Source organism: Dendrobates tinctorius, unplaced genomic scaffold, assembly GCF_039654945.1.
Source record: "Dendrobates tinctorius isolate UK_male_01 unplaced genomic scaffold, ASM3965494v1 ptg000240l, whole genome shotgun sequence".
NCBI lineage: Eukaryota > Metazoa > Chordata > Amphibia > Anura > Dendrobatidae > Dendrobates > Dendrobates tinctorius.
Window position 1 is genome coordinate 3,788,547 of NW_027361907.1, and position 23,870 is coordinate 3,812,416.

General features: G+C 41.1%; 1 protein-coding gene across 2 annotated transcripts in view; it reads left to right on the forward strand.

Moving 5' to 3' along the window:
- COL4A2 (collagen type IV alpha 2 chain) overlaps positions 1-23,870 on the forward strand; it is a 405,245-nt gene that overhangs the window by 54,742 nt on the left and 326,633 nt on the right. For both annotated transcript variants that reach the window (XM_073556824.1, XM_073556825.1), the window contains exon 3: positions 6,391-6,442. In XM_073556824.1, the coding sequence (XP_073412925.1) occupies positions 6,391-6,442 (52 nt within the window). The remainder of the gene's footprint in view (positions 1-6,390; positions 6,443-23,870) is intronic.

Genomic DNA, 23,870 nt, shown 5'->3' on the forward strand with positions numbered 1-23,870 from the left:
CTTGCCCAGTGTCTCCAAGCCGTGTCTCCAAGCCGTGCCTGCCTGCCAGTGTACCAAGCCGTGCCTGCTTGCCCAGTTTCTCAGCCTGCCTGTTAGTCACACCTGTCTAGGTGACTTGTCCCCGAGTGGGATCAGCACCCACAGCCAGACACCACCCTGGAGTGGCACCCGACAGCTACCTGCCGCACAAGCCTGACCTCACCATCAGAGGCTCCAGTGAAGACCAAGGTAGCTGTCGTAGTCACGCCCCTTCCAGGGTAGCCTGGTTTGTGGCCATTCAGCCAAGGCGTGAGCGTGACAGTTACACTACCGTTCGAAAGGTTACTTAGAAATTTCCTTATTTTTGAAAGAAAAGCACAGTTTTTTCCAATGAAGCTAACATTAAGGCTACGTTCACACGTAGCGGAACTCTCGCTGAAATTGCGGCGAGAATTCTGGATTCCATTCCGTGGGAAAATTGCAATTTAAATTCCCGCGATTTTCCCGTGGAAAAACTAGCGTGTTGCAAGCGTAATTAGCTTGCAGAATGCTAGCGTTTTCCAAGCGATCTGGAGCATCGCTTGGAGAACTGATTGACAGGTTGGTCACACTCATCAAACATAGTGTTTGACGAGTGTGACCAACTTTTTACTACGGATGATGCCTATGGGAGATTTGAACAATGTAAAAGGGATGTTGAATAAGGAAGTTTATCATTCCATTTTGCAACGCCATGCCATACCCTGTGGACAGCACTTTATTGGAGCCAATTTCATCCTACAACAGGACAATGACCCAAAGCACACCTCCAAATTATGCAAGAACTATTTAGGTAAGAAGCAGGCAGCGGGTATTCTATCTGTAATGGAGTGGCCAGCACAGTCACCAGATCTCAACCTCATTGAGCTGTTGTGGGAGCAGCTTGACCGTATGGTACGCAAAAAGTGCCCATCAAGCCAAACCAACTTGTGGGAGGGGCTTCTGGAAGCATGGGGTGAAATTTCTCCAGATTACCTCAGCAAATTAACTGCTAGAATGCCAAAGGTCTGCAATGCTGTAATTCCTGCAAAGGGAGCATTCTTTGATGAAAGCAGAAAATTATTATTTCAAATAAAAATCTTTTTTTCAAACCTTGTCAGTCTGGACTAGATTTTAAATTCATTTGACAACTCATTTGATTACCGTAATAAAAGTATGAGTTTTCATGGAAAATAAAATTGTCTGGGTGACCCCAAACTTTTGAATGGTAGTGTATTTTCTCATAAAGTGACTTGGTCAGAATTGAAAAAATAGGCTTGTCAGGAAAATGAAAACAGTCTTTAGGGTGAAGGGGTTAAAAGGAACCTGTCACTCGATTCATGCTGTCCAAACCACTGTAAGCATGACTCAGAGCGTTGCTGCAGATTTCAGAGAAAATTTACAATTTGTATTTTTGATGATTAATTTTATTATTAAACAATTAACATGCTGTCAAAATGTTAATAATCCTGAGTATTTATGAACGTAAAAGTGAGGTTTTTCCTTTCTTCAAAGAATATCTATGTGTGCATAATTATTGGGCAGCCATTAGGCTATGTGCACACGTTGCGGAATTGCCGTGGAAATTTCTGCGGGAATTACGCAACTCCCTGCCGCGGGAGATACGCTAGAATTCTGCATGTGTAATTCCCGCGTATTTCCCGCATTTTAACTAGCGTTTTGCAAGCATAATTAGCTTGCAAAATGCTAGCGTTTTCCAAGTGATCTGTAGCATCGCTTGGAAAATTGATTGACAGGTTGGTCACACTCGTCAAACATAGTGTGACCAACTTTTTACTATTGAGGCTGCCTATGTGCTTAATGAGCAATTATTTGGGTAGTACCAACCACAGCCTCTCAGATGCTGTTCAGAGAAGTGTACTGTTTTCATTCACCATAAAACTCTCTTTTCAGAAGAATCCATGAATTCTCAATAGGGCTTTGGCCAGGCGAGGAAGTTGGCCGTGTTATTATTCTTTCATATTTAAAGCTTTTACTGGCTAGCCAAATAGTAGAGGACTTTGATGCATGTGATAGAGCATTGTACTGCAAAAAATCATGGTTTTCTTGAAAGATGCAGACTTTTTCCTGTAGAACTGCATTAAGAAATTGTCTTCTATAAACTGGCAGTAGATTTGGGAGTTGATTTTAAGTCCATGTTCAATGTGAAACGGTCCAATTAGCTTATCTTTAGTAATACTAGCCCATAGCAGTACCCCATCTCCATCTTGATGGCATTTGTTGAATTGAAGGTCTGTGCCCGTTACTGATCCAACCATGGGCCGGTACATCTGGTCCATCAAGAGTCGCTCTTATTTCATCAGTACAAATACCTTTCAAAAATTTGTCTCCAGATATTTTTTGGCCCAGTCTTAATGTTTCAACTTACTGTACGTGTCTTGCTCAGTGGTGGTTGGTATTTCTTATCCTTTTAATGTATATCCAATAAATATTAAATTTTAGGTCTTCCTGTTTATGATATACCTATTCTCAGAGACTGTACTCATAATATTTACTCTTACTTTTTCAGTGGTGGATGGGATTCAGCCTTCCTTACCTTGGCCATGTATCTGAGCACCTTGTAGAATTGGGCACTCCAGAGAGGTTGCAGTTCTGGAAACTGACAGCACTGGAGGATAATGGGTTCCTTGTTGCTTCACATTTGATTCTTCTCAAATTTCACATTTTTAATAGTTAATGCACATCTTTTTTCTCAACACGTTTTTTCAATCCTGTTGACTTCTTACAACAAAACTTTTTATCTGAGCAATTTTAAGAGTGATGCATCTCCCATTAAGACTTTAAACAGATTTTGATTATTCAGTGTCGATTAAGTCTCTTTTTTGGTCTATTTTGCCTAAGGAAAATTATCTGCCCAATAATTCTGCACATCTTGGTAAAGAGTGTTGTTATCTTTATGCCAGAACCTTCCTCATTACCCAAATACACAACGCCTGATATTCTTCATGCAATAAGTTTTCATGTTTATACAGCTTGAAGTTGGAAAATATGAATAAAAGTGATGATATGGTCAAAATACTCACTTGCCTAATAATTGTACACACGGTGAAGCTTGAAGAGCTGGCCAGGTACTATAGTGAGAGAAGTGACTAGTGCAACGGCTAACTTCTCCCCTCACCACTATAGTTGATTGATAGGTATCTCCTTATGTACATACTGTACATGCCAGAGACATGCCAGTCAAGAAGACTGGTGCGGTGAGAAGCCAGACGGCAACTATTTTGAGAGACTGGACAAGTCTAGTGCCTCCCCTGGTCTGCTCCTAATCTCTGCTTGCCGCTGCTGCTTTGGTTCCCAGCTGGGTTTTCAGGCGCCAGAACATTTCAGTGAAATACTTTCTAGACTCTGATTCCTACTGCCAGTAGGGTGGGCAGCATGAATCGAGTGACAGGTTCCCTTTAACAATGTGTCCCATAATGTAGTGTTTTTTTATTGCCTTTGAGCATTCCTTTAACCATACTGAAAACCTGCAGAAACTAGAATTTTGTTATAGTCTTGAATAAAGAAGAAAATAAACTGTAAAATTATTTAAATCAAATCTGAACTTAAGATATTCACCAAGTTACAGTATTCAACAGCTTATGTTTATTTATTTTTTTATTTTACTCACTTATATAGCGCTATTAACTCCACAGCGCTTTACAGACATTATCAGCAGTATGTCCCCATTGAGGCTCACAATCTATGTTCCCTATTGGTATATTTTTAGAGTTAGGACTAACTGGTTTTGTGTCTTTATTTTGCTGTATTTCTTTGGGGTTGTTTAGAATAATTTAGAAACCCCTGTAAAAGTATTTGAAAACTGAAGATAGTGAGGCAGGTTTACTATTTTTGACAAATATACAAAATGATACATTTGATGCATATTTGGAGGGTTCCATTTAATATTACATCACTGTTAGACCAAAATTTCTGCCAAAATTTTGGTCCAAATTGGTGCATGTTAAAACATGCTTGCTGTGCAGCTAATCCATGCCCTCCCGGGAGGTCAAGTCTTCTTTCAAGCCAGCAGTAAATAAAATAAAATCAAAACTAGATTTGATAATTTGGTTTAGAATTTGGGGCATTTTTCTCAAAATAGAAGTCCTTTGTCAAACGTACATTTGCCCTATTATCTTTTTTATATTGCGATTAAGGCGGAAAGTATAATACTTAAATATTCTTAGGGCATTACCTGTTCTGTTTTTTGGAGTTCATGCCAGCATATATATGGTTTGTTTGTGTATCTCTATGGATATGTACATAGATGGTTACATAGACACACTTTCCACTTTGGGGCTCTCACAATGGCAGGCTCGGTAGCATCTCCTTATACTTTTGCCGTTGCTCAGATATCTTAACCTTGTAATGGATATAGAGTGAAAGTTATTAAAGGGGCTCTCCGGTCTTAAGCTACAAGTCTGTAGTCACTCTAAGTGACTGCAGACTTGTGACTTTTCACGTTGCACACACTGTGGATTCTATGGTGCTGGTGACGGGAGCAGACTGTCATGTTACTGCAAATATGCGATTTACATACTTCTGGCCACATTACAACTAGTTTGTATCCGGCCTCGCTCAATGTACTTGCTCTAAATGAGGCCACGCCCATCTAGTTGGCAATCTGCAAATCACATACTTGCGGTCACGGGCCCACCACTTCTAGCACGCGATGTGAGGATTCACATTGAGTGACTTCAGACTTGTAGGTTAAAGGCCCTTTTACATTTAGCGATGCACCAGCGATCCGACCAGCGATCCCACCCGGTCAGGATCGCTGGTGCATCGCTAAATGATCGCTAGTGAGCTTTCATACAGAAAGACCTCACAGCGATTCAGCAGCGACGCAGCGCACGATACTTACCATTCACACACAGCGATCCAGACGTCCTCCCGCCCGCCTCCACGCGTCGCTGGACGTCACAGCAGGAAGTCTCAGCAGGAAGCGCCCGACGAGAAATGGAGCCGGACATTCTCGCGCGATCAGCGATGGACAGCGGGGGAGCCGGTCGCTGGTAAGTATCACACATAGCGATATCGCTAGCAATATCGCTATAACGTCACAAAACCAGTGACGTTTTAGCGATATTGCTAGCGATATCGCTTAGTGTAAAACCCCCTTAAGACCAGGCAACCTCTTTATATCTAGCTAATCTCTTCCCTATCTGCCTTCTTAATCCAGACTCTCCCAGTTTTCCTAGTTCTTTTAAGTTCCTGATTAACACCATATGTAAACTTGCCACCACCCAGCCGATGACTGAACAAAATGCTCCTTTGTTGGCTGATCGGATCATCTATCCTGTCATATATCTTCACTGTCTGTTGCACATCACCCCGTGTAAATGTTTTTCTGAAGACATGAACAATGAACATGCATGGGTAGGGACAGAACAGTTGTAGTAACAATTGCCCTTATGCATAGAGATTTTGTCAACCTGTAAACCGAGCGCTGATCACCTAGTAGTCGATCAGCACTCATTACCAAACCAAAATCGACAAATACAAATAGGTCTTTAGTCTTTATAAAAATATCCCTTCAGTTTTCTACTTATTTTTTTTCTACTTTATTTTTGCGCAGCTTGTGGTTTTATATATGGATTGCATAACACATGCATTCAGTGCATTATTTTACCTATTTTACCTAATGTATGACCTTCTATGTAAATAGTCTCTATGATTTCTTGCTGAATGATGACACATACAATATATAACAATACGACATAATAAGTAAGTCCTTATGACAAGTGTAGAATTACGGTATAAAATAGAAAAAAAGTTGTGTTTGATTGTTGTTGTTTCACTACACTTAGAATAAAGCACAAAATGCTATATTTTCACAAATTTACATTTTAACCAGGAAAAAAACTCTCCATATTGTCAGCAACTTCGTGTCATCCATCTGTTTAATTTACTGTCCGCTACATGATGTCAAGTGTAATCCATCTCCACCAACAGAGATACTGATATGCAGTGCATGCTCAGAGGGAGGTATTGGAAATTACAGCACCTATAGCGCAGGTGGAATGCTGATGGAGAGAAACCATCCTCTATCAAGTGTTAGTGCATGATTATTAGGTCAATTTCTGAACTTATTAGACTGCAATGCACACCAAAAGCAGTTTTAACTTGCTGTGAAGGTATAAGGGCACAAAAACCTTGCTTTTACTCTTGTTTTGGGTAAAAAGACAGGTATGCATTCACATTGTTACATCTTTATAGCTATGTTCACAAGTACTTTTAACGGAAATGTTTTTTTCATGGTTTTTTTTTTTTTCATTTTTCACAGATTTTAGAAAAGATATTTTTTGAAAATCATGGAAATTACAAAGCATGGTCTGTGCAAGGGTGTTCCATTGTAGCTCTGCTCTAATATATATATATTTTTTTTTTTAGGATTCTCCTATCAGCTATGCTAGCAGGGTTGCTCCTCAGGACTGTTGATGCTGTAAGTATGTTAGAATCAAATTTAATAATAGATATGAAATGCATGACTGTGCTTAGTTGATGGTAACATTGGGGTATGATCACATTTGTAGATTTTCCAATCAAAAGCATTGATTGAGATACATAGTTGTGGAATGAACACTGCTCAGAACCACATGTTTTATAGCTAATTTTAGCTTGCCCATTCCCTAAAATACTTTACAATGTACAGTGGGGCAAAAAAGTATTTAGTCAGTCAGCAATAGTGCAAGTTCCACCACTTAAAAAGATGAGAGGCGTCTGTAATTTACATCATAGGTAGACCTCAACTATGGGAGACAAACTGAGAAAAAAAAATCCAGAAAATCACATTGTCTGTTTTTTTTTCATTTTATTTGCATATTATGGTGGAAAATAAGTATTTGGTCAGAAACAAGCAATCAAGATTTCTGGCTCTCACAGACCTGTAACTTCTTCTTTAAGAGTCTCCTCTTTCCTCCACTCATTACCTGTAGTAATGGCACCTGTTTAAACTTGTTATCAGTATAAAAAGACACCTGTGCACACCCTCAAACAGTCTGACTCCAAACTCCACTATGGTGAAGACCAAAGAGCTGTCAAAGGACACCAGAAACAAAATTGTAGCCCTGCACCAGGCTGGGAAGACTGAATCTGCAATAGCCAACCAGCTTGGAGTGAAGAAATCAACTGTGGGAGCAATAATTAGAAAATGGAAGACATACAAGACCACTGATAATCTCCCTCGATCTGGTGCTCCACGCAAAATCCCACCCCGTGGGGTCAGAATGATCACAAGAACGGTGAGCAAAAATTCCAGAACCACGCGGGGGGACCTAGTGAATGAACTGCAGAGAGCTGGGACCAATGTAACAAGGCCTACCATAAGTAACACACTACGCCACCATGGACTCAGATCCTGCAGTGCCAGACGTGTCCCACTGCTTAAGCCTGTACATGTCCGGGCCCGTCTGAAGTTTGCTAGAGAGCATTTGGATGATCCAGAGGAGTTTTGGGAGAATGTCCTATGGTCTGTTGAAACCAAACTGGAACTGTTTGGTAGAAACACAACTTGTCGTGTTTGGAGGAAAAAGAATACTGAGTTGCATCCATCAAACACCATACCTACTGTAAAGCATGGTGGTGGAAACATCATGCTTTGGGGCTGTTTCTCTGCAAAGGGGCCAGGACGACTGATCTGGGTACATGAAAGAATGAATGGGGCCATGTATCGTGAGATTTTGAGTGCAAACCTCCTTCCATCAGCAAGGGCATTGAAGATGAAACGTGGCTGGGTCTTTCAACATGACAATGATCCAAAGCACACCGCCAGGGCAATGAAGGAGTGGCTTCGTAAGAAGCATTTCAAGGTCCTGGAGTGGCCTAGCCAGTCTCCAGATCTCAACCCTATAGAAAACCTTTGGAGGGAGTTGAAAGTCCGTGTTGCCAAGCGAAAAGCCAAAAACATCACTGCTCTAGAGGAGATCTGCATGGAGGAATGGGCCAACATACCAACAACAGTGTGTGGCAACCTTGTGAAGACTTACAGAAAACGTTTGACCTCTGTCATTGCCAACAAAGGATATATCACAAAGTATTGAGATGAAATTTTGTTTCTGACCAAATACTTATTTTCCACCATAATATGCAAATAAAATGAAAAAAAAACAGACAATGTGATTTTCTGGATTTTTTTTTCTCAGTTTGTCTCCCATAGTTGAGGTCTACCTATGATGTAAATTACAGGCGCCTCTCATCTTTTTAAGTGGTGGAACTTGCACTATTGCTGACTGACTAAATACTTTTTTGCCCCACTGTATGCACTCCTTTAGGTATGGTATATCCTGACACCTCATTGAGAATTAGAATATAGCATAGGTGAACTCCACTAGAAAAAAAAACCTCCAAAAACAGATTGTAAGAAAAAAAAATGGTGCTTTAGTAGCCTTTTTCCGAGACCTGTAACTTTTTCATATTTTGGGATCTAGGAGTGTGTGAGGACCTTTTTTTGCATCCCGAGCTGACATTTTTACTGAAACCATTTTCGGGTAGATACAATGTTTTCATCGCCGCTTATTGCATTTTATTGCAATTATTTTATGCATAGCAAAAATCACAATCTCCTATGAACACTGGCCATGGGCTTTCTTTCACGGGAGTATAGTAATGGCAGGCACGAGGGTCATCAGCAGATCCCCAACTGTCATTACAACCCGCAATCATGCAATCATGTCATGGGCACGCTGATGTGAGCATGGAATAAAGTCCTCCCAAACCCTGCCGGTGCATGTTAAATACTGCTAACTCCAAGCGCAGCTGTCAAAGGCACATGGCGGCTGATCTCACCAGCCAACAAATAAAGTTGCACTCCGTAGTGCTATAGCATGAAAGCATGAAATTTGAATTGCATTAATGTTGTAGATAAAAAGGAAAAAAACGAAAATACTTAGCACATAAATTGGCCAATTTATGTGTACCCGACAGCCGCGATAAGTCAGTTTTCTTTCCTGGGAATCTATCCTAATGTGAATCCTCTCCTAGGCAATATTTATACAGTATGGATATATAGTATCCTGCTGTTATTAAAACCACTAGAGGCTGATTGGTGGAGTGCTCAGTCAGAGAGCCTATGTTTGCACCTGTAGACACCTGTTTTCTGTTTGGAAGTGACAGTCAGTCTTTTGTGATTTCATCAGCCATCATGTGTGGCAAAGATGTGGGCTCAGTGTGAAAGACGCATCAAAGTCAGGGACACTACTTTTGACGTACATATAAGTCAGATGTCATGAAGGGTTTAAAGTGTGGGAGGGGGAAACAAGACATTAATTCCACTAGTTATCCATTAATTCTAGAATCAAATTTTAAACCTATGGATGCTTTTGAAATGTAAATTAATTAACACCTTTATATCTTCTGTCTCTTGCATTCATGATAAATCTTGACAGAGCACCTAAAGAGTTGTTAACTGGGCCACCAGTCAAGTGCTTCACTGGCGACCATATTGTGCTTCCAACTGCCTTGCCAAGCGTGGTGCTTCATTACCCCGGGGTCGAGCGTATTCGTTACCTCTGCCGGAGACTTGAGCCATGTCTGAATACCTTAAAGAAAATTTGGCCAAGGGATTAATTCGTAAATCCTATTCTACAGATGATGCCAGCTTCTTTGTGATTAAGAATGACATGACGGCTCCCTACGCCCTTGTATTGACTATCAGGGCCTTAACAAGATCACCATTGTAAACATGTACCCCCTGCCTGTGATTTCCCAACTATTTAATATAATCTGTGGGGCAAAGGTGTTCATAAAACTGGATCTACAGAGTCAGCATGGGTTTGTAACTAATTCATGTCAGACTAACTTAATTTCCTTCTATGACAGAATCACTGATTGGGTGGATCAGGGAAATGCTGTAGATATAGTATATCTTGACTTCAGCAAAGCAATTGACAAAGTATCTCACACAATCCTTATTGAAAAAAATGACTAAAGGTACTGTCACACTTAGCGATGCACCAGCGATCCCGACCAGCGATATGACGCGGTCAGGATCGCTGGTGCATCGCTAATTGGTCGCTAGTGAGCTGCCACACAGGCAGATCTCACCAGTGACATAGCAGGGGTCGGGGGTCGTTACTTACCTGTCAGACGCGGCGATCCTGACGTCCGCCCGCCCGCGTCCACGCATCGCTCATCGGTGCCACAGGAAGCCCAGCAGGAAGCTGATGACAAGAAACAGCCCAGGACGTTCTCGCGCGATCAGCGATAACTAGCAGGGGAGCGGTCGGAGGTAAGTATCACACATAGCGATATCGCTAGCAATATCGCTATAACGTCACAAAAACCAGTGACGTTATAGCGATATTGCTAGCGATATCGCTTAGTGTGACAGGCCCTTAAGTATAGAATGGACAAGGCAACTGTTTGGTGGATTCATAACTGGCTTAGTGATCGGACCCAACGATTGGTCGTAAATGGCTGCACATCCAGTTGGAAGAATATCTCAAGTGGGGTACCACAGGGCTCTGTCCTGGGCCCTGTATTGTTCAACATTTTTATCAACAATTTAGATGAAGGAATTGAGGGTAAACCGATTAAATTTGCTGATGACACAAAGCTAGGAGGAATAGCTAATACTAGAGAAGAGAGAGAGGATTCAAAAAGATATAAATAAACTGGAGCAATGGGCAGCAACTAACAGAATGGTTTTTAACAATTCCGAAAAGAGGGAAGAATAGGAAGCATTTAAGGAAACCAGGATGGATGAACACAGAACTTAAGCACATGCTAAAAAGGAAGAAAAAAATGTTTATAAAATGGAAAGAGGGAGGCATATCTAAAGAAGAATATAATGCTGTCTGCAGAACCTGCAGGGCACAAATCAGATTATCTAAAGCTGATAATGAATTGAGGCTTGCAAGAGATGTCAAAAGCAATAATAAAGGATTTTGGGGATATGTCAAAAGTAAAAGAAAAGTCAAAGATGCTATAGGATTTTTACAGGATGAAAATGATGAAATGGTAAGACAGGATGTTGAGAAGGCTGAACTTTTAAATTCCTATTTTGCATCTGTTTTCTCTGAGAAAGGAAATGTAACATCAACTGTTATTCACTGTCCTATTAAGGGAATAGAAGAATCCAGGATATCTATAAACAGAAAGATAGTGAGGAAACACTTAGCTAACCTAAATGAATTCAAGTCTCCTGGTCCAGATGAATTACACCCCAGAGTACTGAAGGAGATAGCAGAAGAAATTTTTGAACCCCTCTCCATAATCTTTGAAAATTCTTGGAGAACAGGAGATGTGCCAGAAGACTGGAGAAGAGCAAATGTTGTTCCTATCTTCAAAAAGGGGAAGAAGGTGGACCCAGGCAACTATAGGCCGGTGAGTCTGACTTCTATACCAGGAAAGATCTTTGAACAAATTATTAAACAACATGTATGTCAATACCTGGATAAGAATGAAGTGATTAAACAGAGTCAGCATGGGTTTGTAACTAATAAGTCATGTCAGACTAATTTAATTTCCTTCTATGACGGTATTACTGATTGGGTGGATCAAGGAAATGCTGTAGATATAGTATATCTTGACTTCAGCAAAGCATTTGACAAAGTCTCTCATACAATCCTTATTGAAAAAATGACTAAGTATGGAATGGACAAGGCAACTGTTAGGTGGATTCATAACTGGCTTAGTGATCGGACCCAAAGAGTGGTCGTAAATGGCTGCACATCCAGTTGGAAGAATGTCTCAAGTGGGGTACCACAGGGCTCTGTCCTGGGCCCTGTATTGTTCAACATCTTTATCAACGATTTAGATGAAGGAATTGAGGGTAAACTGATTAAATTTGCTGATGACACAAAGCTAGGAGGGATAGCTAATACTAGAGAAGAGAGAGAGTGGATTCAAAAAGATTTAAATAAACTGGAGAAGTGGGCAGCAACTAACAGAATGGTTTTTAACAGGGAGAAATGCAAAGTACTACATCTGGGCAATAAAAATGAAAAAAGCATATATAGAATGGGAGGAATAGGGCTAAGTGACAGCACATGTGAAAAAGACTTGGGTATACTAATAGATCACAGACTGAATATGAGTCAACAGTGTGATGCAGCAGCAAAAAAGGCAAATGCAATTCTAGGATGTATTAACAGAAGCATACAGTCTAGATCACGTGAAGTAATTATTTCCCTCTACTCCTCTTTGGTCAGACCTCATCTGGAATATTGTGTCCAATTTTGGGCACCACATTTTAAAAAAGACATCAACAAACTGGAGCAAGTTCAGAAAAGAGCGACCAGAATGGTGACCGGTCTGCAAACCCTGTCTTATGAGGAAAGGTTGCAGGATTTGGGAATGTTTAGTTTGCAAAAGAGAAGACTGAGAGGAGACTTAATAGCTGTCTACAAATATCTAAAGGGCTGTCACATTGTAGAAGGATCAACTTTATTCTCATTTGCACAAGGAAAGACTAGAAGCAATGGGATGAAGCTGAATGGGAGGAGACACAGATTAGATATTAGAAAAAACTTTTTGACAGTTAGAGTGATCAATGAGTGGAACAGGCTGCCACGAGAAGTGGTGAGTTCTCCTTCAATGGAAGTCTTCAAACAGAGGCTGGACAGACATCTAACTGGGATGATTTAGCGAATCCTGCTTTGAGCAGGGGGTTGGACCAGATGGCCCAGGAGGTCCCTTCCATCTCTGCGATTCTATGATTCTATGATTCTTAACAGGGAAAAATGCAAAGTACTACATCTGGGCAATAAAAATGAAAAAAGCATATACACAATGGGAGGAATAGGGCTAAGCAACAGCACATGTGAAAAAGACTTGGGTATACTAATAGATCACAGACTGAATATGAGTCAACAGTGTGATGCAGCAGCAAAAAAGGCAAATGCAATTCTAGGATGTATTAACAGAAGCATACAGTCTAGATCATCTGAAGTCATTATTGCCCTCTACTCCTCTTTGGTCAGACCTCATCTGGAGTACTGTGTCCAGTTTTGGGCCCAACATTTTAAAAAAGACATCAAGAAACTGGAGCAAGTTCAGAAAAGAGCGACCAGAATAGTGACCGGTCTGCAAACCCTGTCTTATGAGGAAAGGTTGCAGGATTTGGGAATGTTTAACTTGCAAAAGAGAAGACTGAGAGGAGACTTAATAACTGTCTACAAATATCTCAAGGGCTGTCACATTGCAGAAGGATCATCTTTATTCTCATTTGCATAAGAAAACACTAGTAGCAATGGGATGAAACTGAATGGGAGGAGACACAGATTAGATATTAGAAAAAACTTTTTGACAGTTAGAGTGATCAATGAGTGGAACAGGCTGCCACGAGAGGTGGTGAGTTCTCCTTCAATAGAAGTCTTCAAACAGAGGCTGGACAGATATCTGTCTTGGATGATTTAGCGAATCCTGCTTTGAGCAGGGGGTTGGACCAGATGGTCCAGGAGGTCCCTTCCAACTCTATGATTCTATGGACCATAAAAATCTGATTTTCCTACAGTCCACCCTGCAGTTGATTCCTCGTCAAGCCAGGTGGGCTCTCTTTTTCACTCGTTTAAACTTCAAATTACACTTACATGTCCTACATAGAAGAATATCAAAGCAGCTGCTCTGTCTCAATCCTTTGATGTGAGCAATTCTGTGGAGGAGTCTCCACATATCATTGACCCAGCCAGAATTATTGAAGCAGCTCCAGTTCTTTTAAAAGAGATTCCTCCTGGCAAAACCTTTGATCCTACTGCTAAGAGGAGGAGAGTTCTGTCTTTAGGATACAAATCCAAACTGGCTGGCCATATGGGCATATGTAAGTCCACTGAGCTAATTGCTCATCGCTGTTTGTGACCTTCACTGGTCAAGGATGTTTGGGACTTTCTAATTGCTTGTCCACAGTGCGCCAGAAACAAGTCCTCCAGGGACAAGCTTGCCGGTCTCCTTGAGCCTCTGCCAGTTTCTTGTTTTCTCTGGCATCACATAGCCATGGATTTTATCATGGACCTGCCTCTCTCTGAGGGTTGCAACACCATCTGGGTCATGGTGATTCAGTTTTCCAAAATGGCTCACTTCATTCCTCTTGTCAGCCTTCCCTCTGTTCCCAAATTCACTACGATTAGGTTTGTCCTGATGAACAGGTCGTGTGCTGTCCTCAAAACACATTGACCTATGAAACCTGTTCAATAAAATTTTGAAATTATACCATCTGGCCATCTATATCCTTCAGCAGCGCAACAAGGTGACACTTTACACGGATTACTTTATTACCAAATTCACTACGTCTCAGATTGTGGGATCAAGTTCACTTCTAAATTCTGGAGCGCTCTTGTTGCTGAATGTCCAGTGTGATTTCTCCTGTGCTTATCATCCACAGACCAATGGGCTAGTGAAACAGAGTAATCCGATTCTTGAGACCTACCTATGTCATTTTATCTCTGCACGTCAGGATGACTAGGTACAACAACTCCCCTGGGCTGACTTTTCCCACAACAACCGCATTGGGGAGTCTTCCGCAGCATCTCCATTCTTCGAGGTATACTCCCAGTATCCTCAAGCGTCCTCCCCTATGTCTGCTTCCTCCCGGGTACCAGCAACTGATTCCTTGTATAGTGACTTCTTCCAGATCTGGTGGCAAACACAGACCTTCCTCTTTAAGGCCTTGACTCAGATCAAGACTCATGCAGACAAGAAGAGATGTTTGCCCCCTCAGTATCACTCTGGAGATAAAGTCTGACGGTCATCCTGATAAAATAACCTGTAGGTGCCCTCGTATAAGTTCACTCCCCGGTACCTCAGTCCATAAAAAGTTCTCAGGGAACTTAATCTGATGACCTACCATCTTCAACTCCCTGCAAATCTACAGATTTCTTTCATTTCTTGCTCCTGAAGCCTGTGGTCCTGAATCACTTCCCGAAGCCCCATGGTATCTCCGCTACCTCTGTTTCTGAGGATTCCATTGCTTAGTGTAGTTTTTATAAAAACATTTTTTATTCAGGATATTATCAATAAAAGATTACTTGACGTACTGCTATGTTATTCAACAAAGCCCCAGCCACTTATTGGCAGTTTTAAGCTTATACACAGAAAGCTGTCATTAGTAGTTGGGTGCGGGGTTATACAGAGCTCAACGTTCAGAGATCTGATAGATCTGCAGTAGGCAAAACAGTTTTTAGCACCCAGTAAAGTGAGTGATACATCTATGGAATCAGGGGCTCTGCCACTACATCTTGCAGTACTCAGATGGGTTAGAAAAAAAGCTGGGGACAGATTTCATTTAAGCTTGGTTGATAGTTCACTGTCTCGTTTCCTTGCCTGGTACCTGATGTTATACAGACAGAGAGCTATCAATCTAGCAAAAGAGGCTTCTGCAGGACCAGGAAGCAACTTGGGAAAGCAGTGATTTGCTAAGTGCTCTGTCACACCCAGAGCAATTAACACCTCATTTGAATGGAATGCAGCAACAGATTGAAATATAAATTATGAAACCTTTATATCTTTTAAGACCTACTTGCCCATGTATGTGGTTTAAGGGGGGTATCTTACTGACAGATTCTCATTAAGAAATGTCCAGAAGTGCCTCCATGTGCCTTGTAAATTACTGGGGTGTCTTGTGTCCCTTGTCAGGTAATGGAGTAGCATTTCCATTTCTGGCATAAGAAACGCCAAAACTTTTTGCTGAATTTGTCGAGTGGGTGTAGCCAAACCCTATAATACCCCAGCTCCGCCCATGTTTTACAAAACTGCTTTAAAGTGGTGTGAAAACACCCAAAGTGGTCACATTTTTTAAGAGTATCAATTAAAAGGTCCTGTGAAGTTATCACCCATCCATGCAGTAGGTAATAACTTATAGACCAGAGGATTCCTACCACTGGGACCATCATTGATCAGCCGAACAGGGCACTATTATTCCATTAGAATGGAGTTGGCAGTGTGTATTCATGACCACCGTTCCATTGATTCTCTATGGGGAATCTGAGAAAGCCAAGCACAACGTTTAGTAGTCCCACTGAAGAACCCCTTTAATATTTTCATTCTGGGATCAAAAGGCCTTTTTTTCATTAGGGTCACATAAGAATTCCTCTGGAATCTAGTGGCTCAACAGTGGAGATAATTAGATAAGAGTAATTGATGGTCAGCAAGGAAAGAAAATCAAATTTATGTTTGCACATTATATGCTTGGTAAATTATGAGAGGTGAATCTGCTTATCTTCAGGAAATAAATAACTTTACAAGACAAGAATAATCTTTAACCTTGCAGGTCAGTAGACTAACGTCTGTTTTATATTAGTGGAGCAGGCTGTTGGCTGGTGTTAAAGGGCAGGGAGTTTCACAGATTGTATCATGAGAAAAAGGAAATCATACCGGAATGTCAGATGTCATGTGGGAGAGAAAGTGCATGGAGACACTGTTTGGAAGCTGTTCATCCAAATTAATAGCACAACGGGAGTAAATGTGTGTGACAGGGGTAACTTACAAAGCTCATCATTAGTCATTACTAGTGATGAGCGAACATACTCGGATAGTGTTATCCGACATGCCCGTGTACTAACCGAGTGTCTTCGGCATGCTGGAAAAATATGTTCGAGTCCCTGCGCCTGCATAACTCGCTGCTGTCGACAGCCGCAACACATGCAGGGATTACCTGTATGTTACTCAGTTAACACACGGACATGCTCGGATAATACCTTATCCAAGCACGTTCACTCATCACTAATTATTACCATTATTTTCCTTTGAGTTACTTACACTATAGCATCAAAGCCATGTGGCCCAAAATGAAGGAAAGTCTAAATATAGACTGGTAGGTTCTTCATATGAAAATATTCTTAATTTTATCAATTGACATCTGCAACCTCTTTTGATTGTCCAAGAAACAAGAGGCAATGCCAGCTCCTTTACAGTGAAATATTATACCTAGTCATGTTTTCTACCAGCTTACAGATACTCAAACTGAAAAGATCTTGCCATCATGAAAGATTCATGTGCTGTTCTTATAGTACTTTGGAATGCTTTGGCAACCAATGGCACGAGCAACATAGTGTGGCTAGAGAGAATAATGGATTTTACCGATTGTCAATGAAGAAATTGTACAACAACATATTACAACAAGACGATACAAAACATATTGCAAAATCAACCTTTAACTACTTCAAGAAACTGTAAATTAAGGTTTTGGAATGGCATGCATAGTCCCCTGACTCGGATAATCTTCATCTGTGTGGGTAGATCTCAAACATATGCACGCAAGATGACTATAGAGCAAAGATTCCTAAAATTGGGCTAAAAGAACCATCTCCTCCTGCCACTTTTTTACACATGTTCAATTCATATTTATTTATTTCTATGATACGTTATATCGAGTTTCAAAATATACTATAATAGTGCAAATAATATATATTTCCATAAATACCTCTTATTTAAAGGAGGTGTATGAAGAGGAGAAACACTTCTAAAAAAATTATGTTTCCAAAGAGGATATTTAATAATACTTGCACCAAGAACGCTAGAGTGGGTATTTGCTTTTACATATAAAGTAGATACGCAGCATAAAAATGTAAAGCATAGCCTATAAAGTATTATTTTTAACCTCTTTAGCAGCCTGATTTTTGCGTTTTTGCCTTTTGCTCCCTTTCTTCCCAGAGGCATATTTTTTTTCCATCAATATGGCTATGTGAGGGCTTGTTTTTTCCGGGACAAGTTGTACTTTTGAACAACACCATTGGTTTTACCACATAGTGTACTGGAAAAGGTAAAAAAAAAATTCAAAGTGCGGGGAAATTGCAAAAAAAAAATGCAATTCCACAATTGTTTTTTTTACTATGTTCACTAAATGCTAAAACTGATCTGTGGCTATGATTCTCCAGGTCATTACAAGTTCATAGACACCAACATGTATAGGTTCTTTTATATTTAAGTGATTAAAAAAAATTCCAAAATTTGTAAAAAAAAAAAAAAAAAAAAAAAAAACAATTGTGCCATTTTCCGAGACCCATAGCGTCTCCATTTTTCGCAATCTGGGGCCAGATGAGGGCTTATTTTTTGCATGCCGAGCTGACATTTCTATATACAATTTTGGGATAGATAAAATGTTTTGGTCGCCCGTTATTCCGTTTTATTGCAATGTTACAGCGACCAAAAAAGCAATTCTTGTTACAATATGTTATAATTTTTTTACATTTTGAGAGATCAGCTGATTCACAACTCGTCGATACCAAATATGTGTATTTTTTATTTATTTTTATTTATTTCGTTTTGAATGGGTAAAAAGGGGGGTGATTTTAACATTTTTAAAAACTTTTTTTCTTTTCACATGTTTCAATAGTATCCTTAGGAGACTTGAACCTGTGATCTTCTGATCACTTGTGCAAAAATTCTCACCTGTTATGAGCACCCACCATGAGGCGGCGCTCATAGCAGTTCAGCATAAACAACCACAGGGATCTCCTGCACACCCCGGGTTGTCACACCAACCATCGGCGCCTCAGTTATGTGACGGGGCACACATCCGGGCAAGTTAAATGTCGCTGTCAGAGATAGACCGCAGCATTTAACATGTTAACAGCTGTGGGTGGATTGTGATTCCACTCATGACTGTTGGGTCACCCCCATCATTGCCCATTCCACCACATCAATCATTGCCCACTCCCCACCACCATGATTGTCCTTTACACCAAAACCATCATTGCTTTCTCCCCCATCACCCCATCATTGCCCATTTCAACACCTCCATAATTGCCTCCCCCCACCCCCATAATTGCCCATTTCATCACCTCCATCATTGCCTCTCCCCACCCCCATCATAGTCATAGAATCATAGAATCATAGAATCATAGAATCGTAGAGTTGGAAGGGACCTCCTGGGCCATCTGGTCCAACCCCCTGCTCAAAGCAGGATTCGCTAAATCATCCCAGTCAGATGTCTGTCCAGCCTCTGTTTGAAGACTTCCATTGAAGGAGAACTCACCACTTCTCGTGGCAGCCTGTTCCACTCATTGATCACTCTAACTGTCAAAAAGTTTTTTCTAATATCTAATCTGTGTCTCCTCCCATTCAGTTTCATCCCATTGCTTCTAGTCTTTCCTTGTGCAAATGAGAATAAAGTTGATCCTTCTACAATGTGACAGCCCTTTAGATATTTGTAGACAGCTATTAAGTCTCCTCTCAGTCTTCTCTTTTGCAAACTAAACATTCCCAAATCCTGCAACCTTTCCTCATAAGACAGGGTTTGCAGACCGGTCACCATTCTGGTCGCTCTTTTCTGAACTTGCTCCAGTTTGTTGATGTCTTTTTTAAAATGTGGTGCCCAAAACTGGACACAATATTCCAGATGAGGTCTGACCAAAGAGGAGTAGAGCGAAATAATGACTTCACGTGATCTAGACTGTATGCTTCTGTTAATACATCCTAGAATTGCATTTGCCATTTTTGCTGCTGCATCACACTGTTGACTCATATTCAGTCTGTGATCTATTAGTATACCCAAGTCTTTTTCACATGTGCTGTCACTTAGCCCTATTCCTCCCATTCTATATATGCTTTTTCCATTTTTATTGCCCAGATGTAGTACTTTGCATTTCTCCCTGTTAAAAACCATTCTGTTTGTTGCTGCCCACTTCTCCAGTTTATTTAAATCTTTTTGAATCCTCTCTCTCTCTTCTCTAGTATTAGCTATCCCTCCTAGCTTTGTGTCATCAGCAAATTTAATCAGTTTACCCTCAATTCCTTCATCTAAATCGTTGATAAAGATGTTGAACAATACAGGGCCCAGGACAGAGCCCTGTGGTACCCCACTTGAGACATTCTTCCAACTGGATGTGCAGCCATTTACGACCACTCTTTGGGTCCGATCACTAAGCCAGTTATGAATCCACCTAACAGTTGTCTTGTCCATTCCATACTTAATCATTTTTTCAATAAGGATTGTATGAGAGACTTTGTCAAATGCTTTGCTGAAGTCAAGATATACTATATCTACAGCATTTCCTTGATCCACCCAATCAGTGATACCGTCATAGAAGGAAATTAAGTTAGTCTGACATGACTTATTAGTTACAAACCCATGCTGACTCTGTTTAATCACTTCATTCTTATCCAGGTATTGACATACATGTTGTTTAATAATTTGTTCAAAGATCTTTCCTGGTATAGAAGTCAGACTCACCGGCCTATAGTTACCTGGGTCCACCTTCTTCCCCTTTTTGAAGATAGGAACAACATTTGCTCTTCTCCAGTCTTCTGGCACTTCTCCTGTTCTCCAAGAATTTTCAAAGATTATAGAGAGGGGTTCAAAAATTTCTTCTGCTATCTCCTTCAGTACTCTGGGGTGTAATTCATCTGGACCTGGAGACTTGAATTCATTTAGGCTAGCTAAGTGTTTCCTCACTATCTTTCTGTTTATAGATATCCTGGATTCTTCTATTCCCTTAATAGGACAGTGAATAACAGTTGATGTTACATTTCCTTTCTGAGAGAAAACAGATGCAAAATAGGAATTTAAAAGTTCAGCCTTCTCAACATCCTGTCTTACCATTTCATCATTTTCATCCTGTAAAAATCCTATAGCATCTTTGACTTTTCTTTTACTTTTGACATATCCCCAAAATCCTTTATTATTGCTTTTGACATCTCTTGCAAGCCTCAATTCATTTTCAGCTTTAGATAATCTGATTTGTGCCCTGCAGGTTCTGCAGACAGCATTATATTCTTCTTTAGATATGCCTCCCTCTTTCCATTTTATAAACATTTTTTTCTTCCTTTTTAGCATGTGCTTAAGTTCTGTGTTCATCCATCCTGGTTTCCTTAACTGCTTCCTATTCTTCCCTCTTTTCGGAATTGTTAACAACTGTGCTTTGAGAATTTCATTTTTCAAGATTTCCCATCCTTCCTGGACATTTTTGTCTTTAAGGATATCCAGCCATTGGATTCCTCCAATTCTCTTTCTGAATCCCTTAAAATCTGCCTTTCTGAAATCTAACCTTGACGTCTGAGTCTTCACAAGTCTTCCGCCTCTAGTTATCCAAAATTCTAAAATAGCATGGTCGCTACCTCCTAGGGTCCCAGCCACTTTTACCTCCTCAACCATTTCCTCCCTGTTTATAAGGATTAGATCCAAGGTAGCAGTTCCCCTTGTTTTCTCCCTTACCTTTTGGAAGATAAAGTTGTCAGCAAGAGAGGATAAGAATTTCCTTGACCTGTTAGTTTTGCCTGAGAGAGATTCCCAACAAATGTCTGGATAGTTGAAATCTCCCATGACAACTATGTCATATTTTTTTGAGAACTTGGCCATTTGATGCATAAAGAGTTCATCCATAGCTTCAGCTTGCACAGGCGGCCTGTAGTAAATGCCTACAATGGTGTCCTTTCCATTGTTCTGTCCTTGTATTCTTACCCAAACAGTTTCCACAGAACTCCCAGTCTCTGAAGCTTCAATCTCTGTGCAGATATACACGTTTCTAACATACAATGCGACACCCCCTCCTCGTTTATCAAGTCTGTTTCTTGCAAATAAGTTGTATCCTTCTAGTCTTGTATTCCAATCATGTGTATTGTCCCACCAAGTTTCAGTGATTCCAATGACATCATATTTCTTTTCCTGTGTTAGTAGTTCCAATTCTCCTTGTTTGTTGCCCATGCTTTGTGCATTAGTATAGAAACATTTTAGTTTGTGATTGGTTTCTCTTTCTCCAATATTTTTATTAATTAGATTCTTTCGTCTTTGTTCTTCCTTTCCACTTCTAATAGCAGAGTCCATTTCATCACCTCCATCAATGCCTCCCCCCACCACCATCATTGCCCATTTCATCACCTCGATCATTGCCTCTCCCCCACCCCATCATTGTCCATTTCATTACCTCCATCATTGCATCCCCTCACCACCATCACTGTCCTTCCACATCACCCCATCATTGCCAACACACACACACAACACTGCACCTCTCTCACACTCACAGACAAAGCACCACACCACATATACACACGTACGCACGCACACAGACACACAGCACCACTCACCTCTCGGCAAGTTCCCCGCAGCCTCTTCCTCATCGGCAGCTTTCTGTCTGAAACAGCACGCTGGATGATGACGTCATCCAGCTGGGCTGTCTCAGGCAGGAAGCTGGCATATGCGGCAAGGAACATGTGGAGAGGTGAGTGTGCTGTGTCTGTCTGCGTGCGTGCGTGTGTGTGAGATGCATTGGTGGGGCTTTATATGTGGGCAGCGCTAACTGCAGCCTGTTGCTAATGCTGCCCACTATTAAAGAGAAATCGTATTCACTCCTCTCCACGCCCATGGGGGTGTGGGGAAATGTGAATATTCATTTCTCTTTAGCAGAGGGGACAGGCTGGCACAGGACGGGCCCCCTTTACTCAGGGGCCCCAAAGCCACTGGCAGAGTGTACATTAATGAGAAGAAAAATGAACTTTTTTGAATTTACCAAATGGCTGCAATGAAACACAGAGTGAAAATTTAAAGGGGTCCTTAACCTTATTTGACTTGTTTCGCCTAATTTTTTGTTTGATTTTAAGGGAACCTGTTAGCAGGTTTTTAGACCTTAAACTTACGTCATCCATGTAAAACATCTGAAATATCGATTATCTTTAAACCCTTGAATCATAAGTCCATGCCTTCATTTTCTAGAAATTCACGTCTATGTAAAAGATCTCACAGGTGCAGGGGGCCTGGCCTTGCACTTACAGCTCTCCAGACCTCTTTCACCTTCCACCGCAAGCCCCATGTCAATGACTGACAGGACACTTTCTCTGTGATCTGATCTCCCACACAAAATATCATGAAGAAGTAGTCATTTCCGGGAAGAGTGCATGTCCAGTAAGGTCCTGATGAGGCATGAGATGTAGGGTTGGGGAGTCGGTCACAGAAAAAAAAGTGACTTGTTGGTCGCTGACAGTAGACCATGGACGAGAGGAGAAAGAGGGAGAGAGACTGGAGACCTGTAGCTACAGGATAAAGGACCCACAATTGTGAACTCATCTGCATTAACATTCGTCAATGGAGTTCTAGATGCACCCCATCTTGACTGAAAAAATAAACAGAAATGTAGAAATTTTTGCAAATTTATTAAAAACGAAAAACTGAAATATCACATGGTCATAAGTATTCAGACAATTTGCCCAGACACTCATATTTAAGTCACATGCTGTCCATTTCCTTGTGGTCCTCCTTGAGATGGTTCTACTCCTTCATTGGCGTCCAGCTGTGTTTAATTAAATTGATAGGACTTGATTTGTAAAGGCACACACCTGTCTATATAAGACTTCACAGCTCACAGTGCATGTCAGATCAAATGAGAATCATGAGGTCAAAGGAACTGGACAAGGAGCTCAGAGACAGAATTGTGGCAAGGCACACATCTGGCCAAGGTTACAAAAGAATTTCTGCAGTACTGAAAGGTTCCAAAGAGCACAGTGGCCTCAATAATCCTTAAATGGAAGAAGTTTGGGACCACCAGAAGTCTTCCTAGACCTGGCCATCCAGCCAAACTGAGCAATCGTGGGAGAAGAGCCTTGGTGAGAGACATAAAAAAGAACCCAAAGATCTTTGTGGCTGAGCTCCACAGATCCAGAAGGGAGATGGAGGAAAGTTCCACAAAGTCAACTATGACTGCAGCCCTCCACTAGTCGGGCCTGTCAGAAACACCGCACTGAACTTGCTCACTGAGCCAGTGTGCGTGTCCTGAGTAAAGCGAACTGTGCTCAAAGATACCTGTGGAGCGGGCAGCAGCCGAGTAGATGCGTACTTCAGAGCTGCAGGACCTGAAGCACGTGACTGCTGGGGCGTGGCCTAAACTCCAGAGAGCTAGGAGCTGCAAGAGAACTCCTAGCAGGGTAACTGCGAGACAAAGTTACCAAGGGGAATAGACAGGGAGGATAGTCAGGATGTAGCCAATGAGTCATACACAAAGATAGCTGCA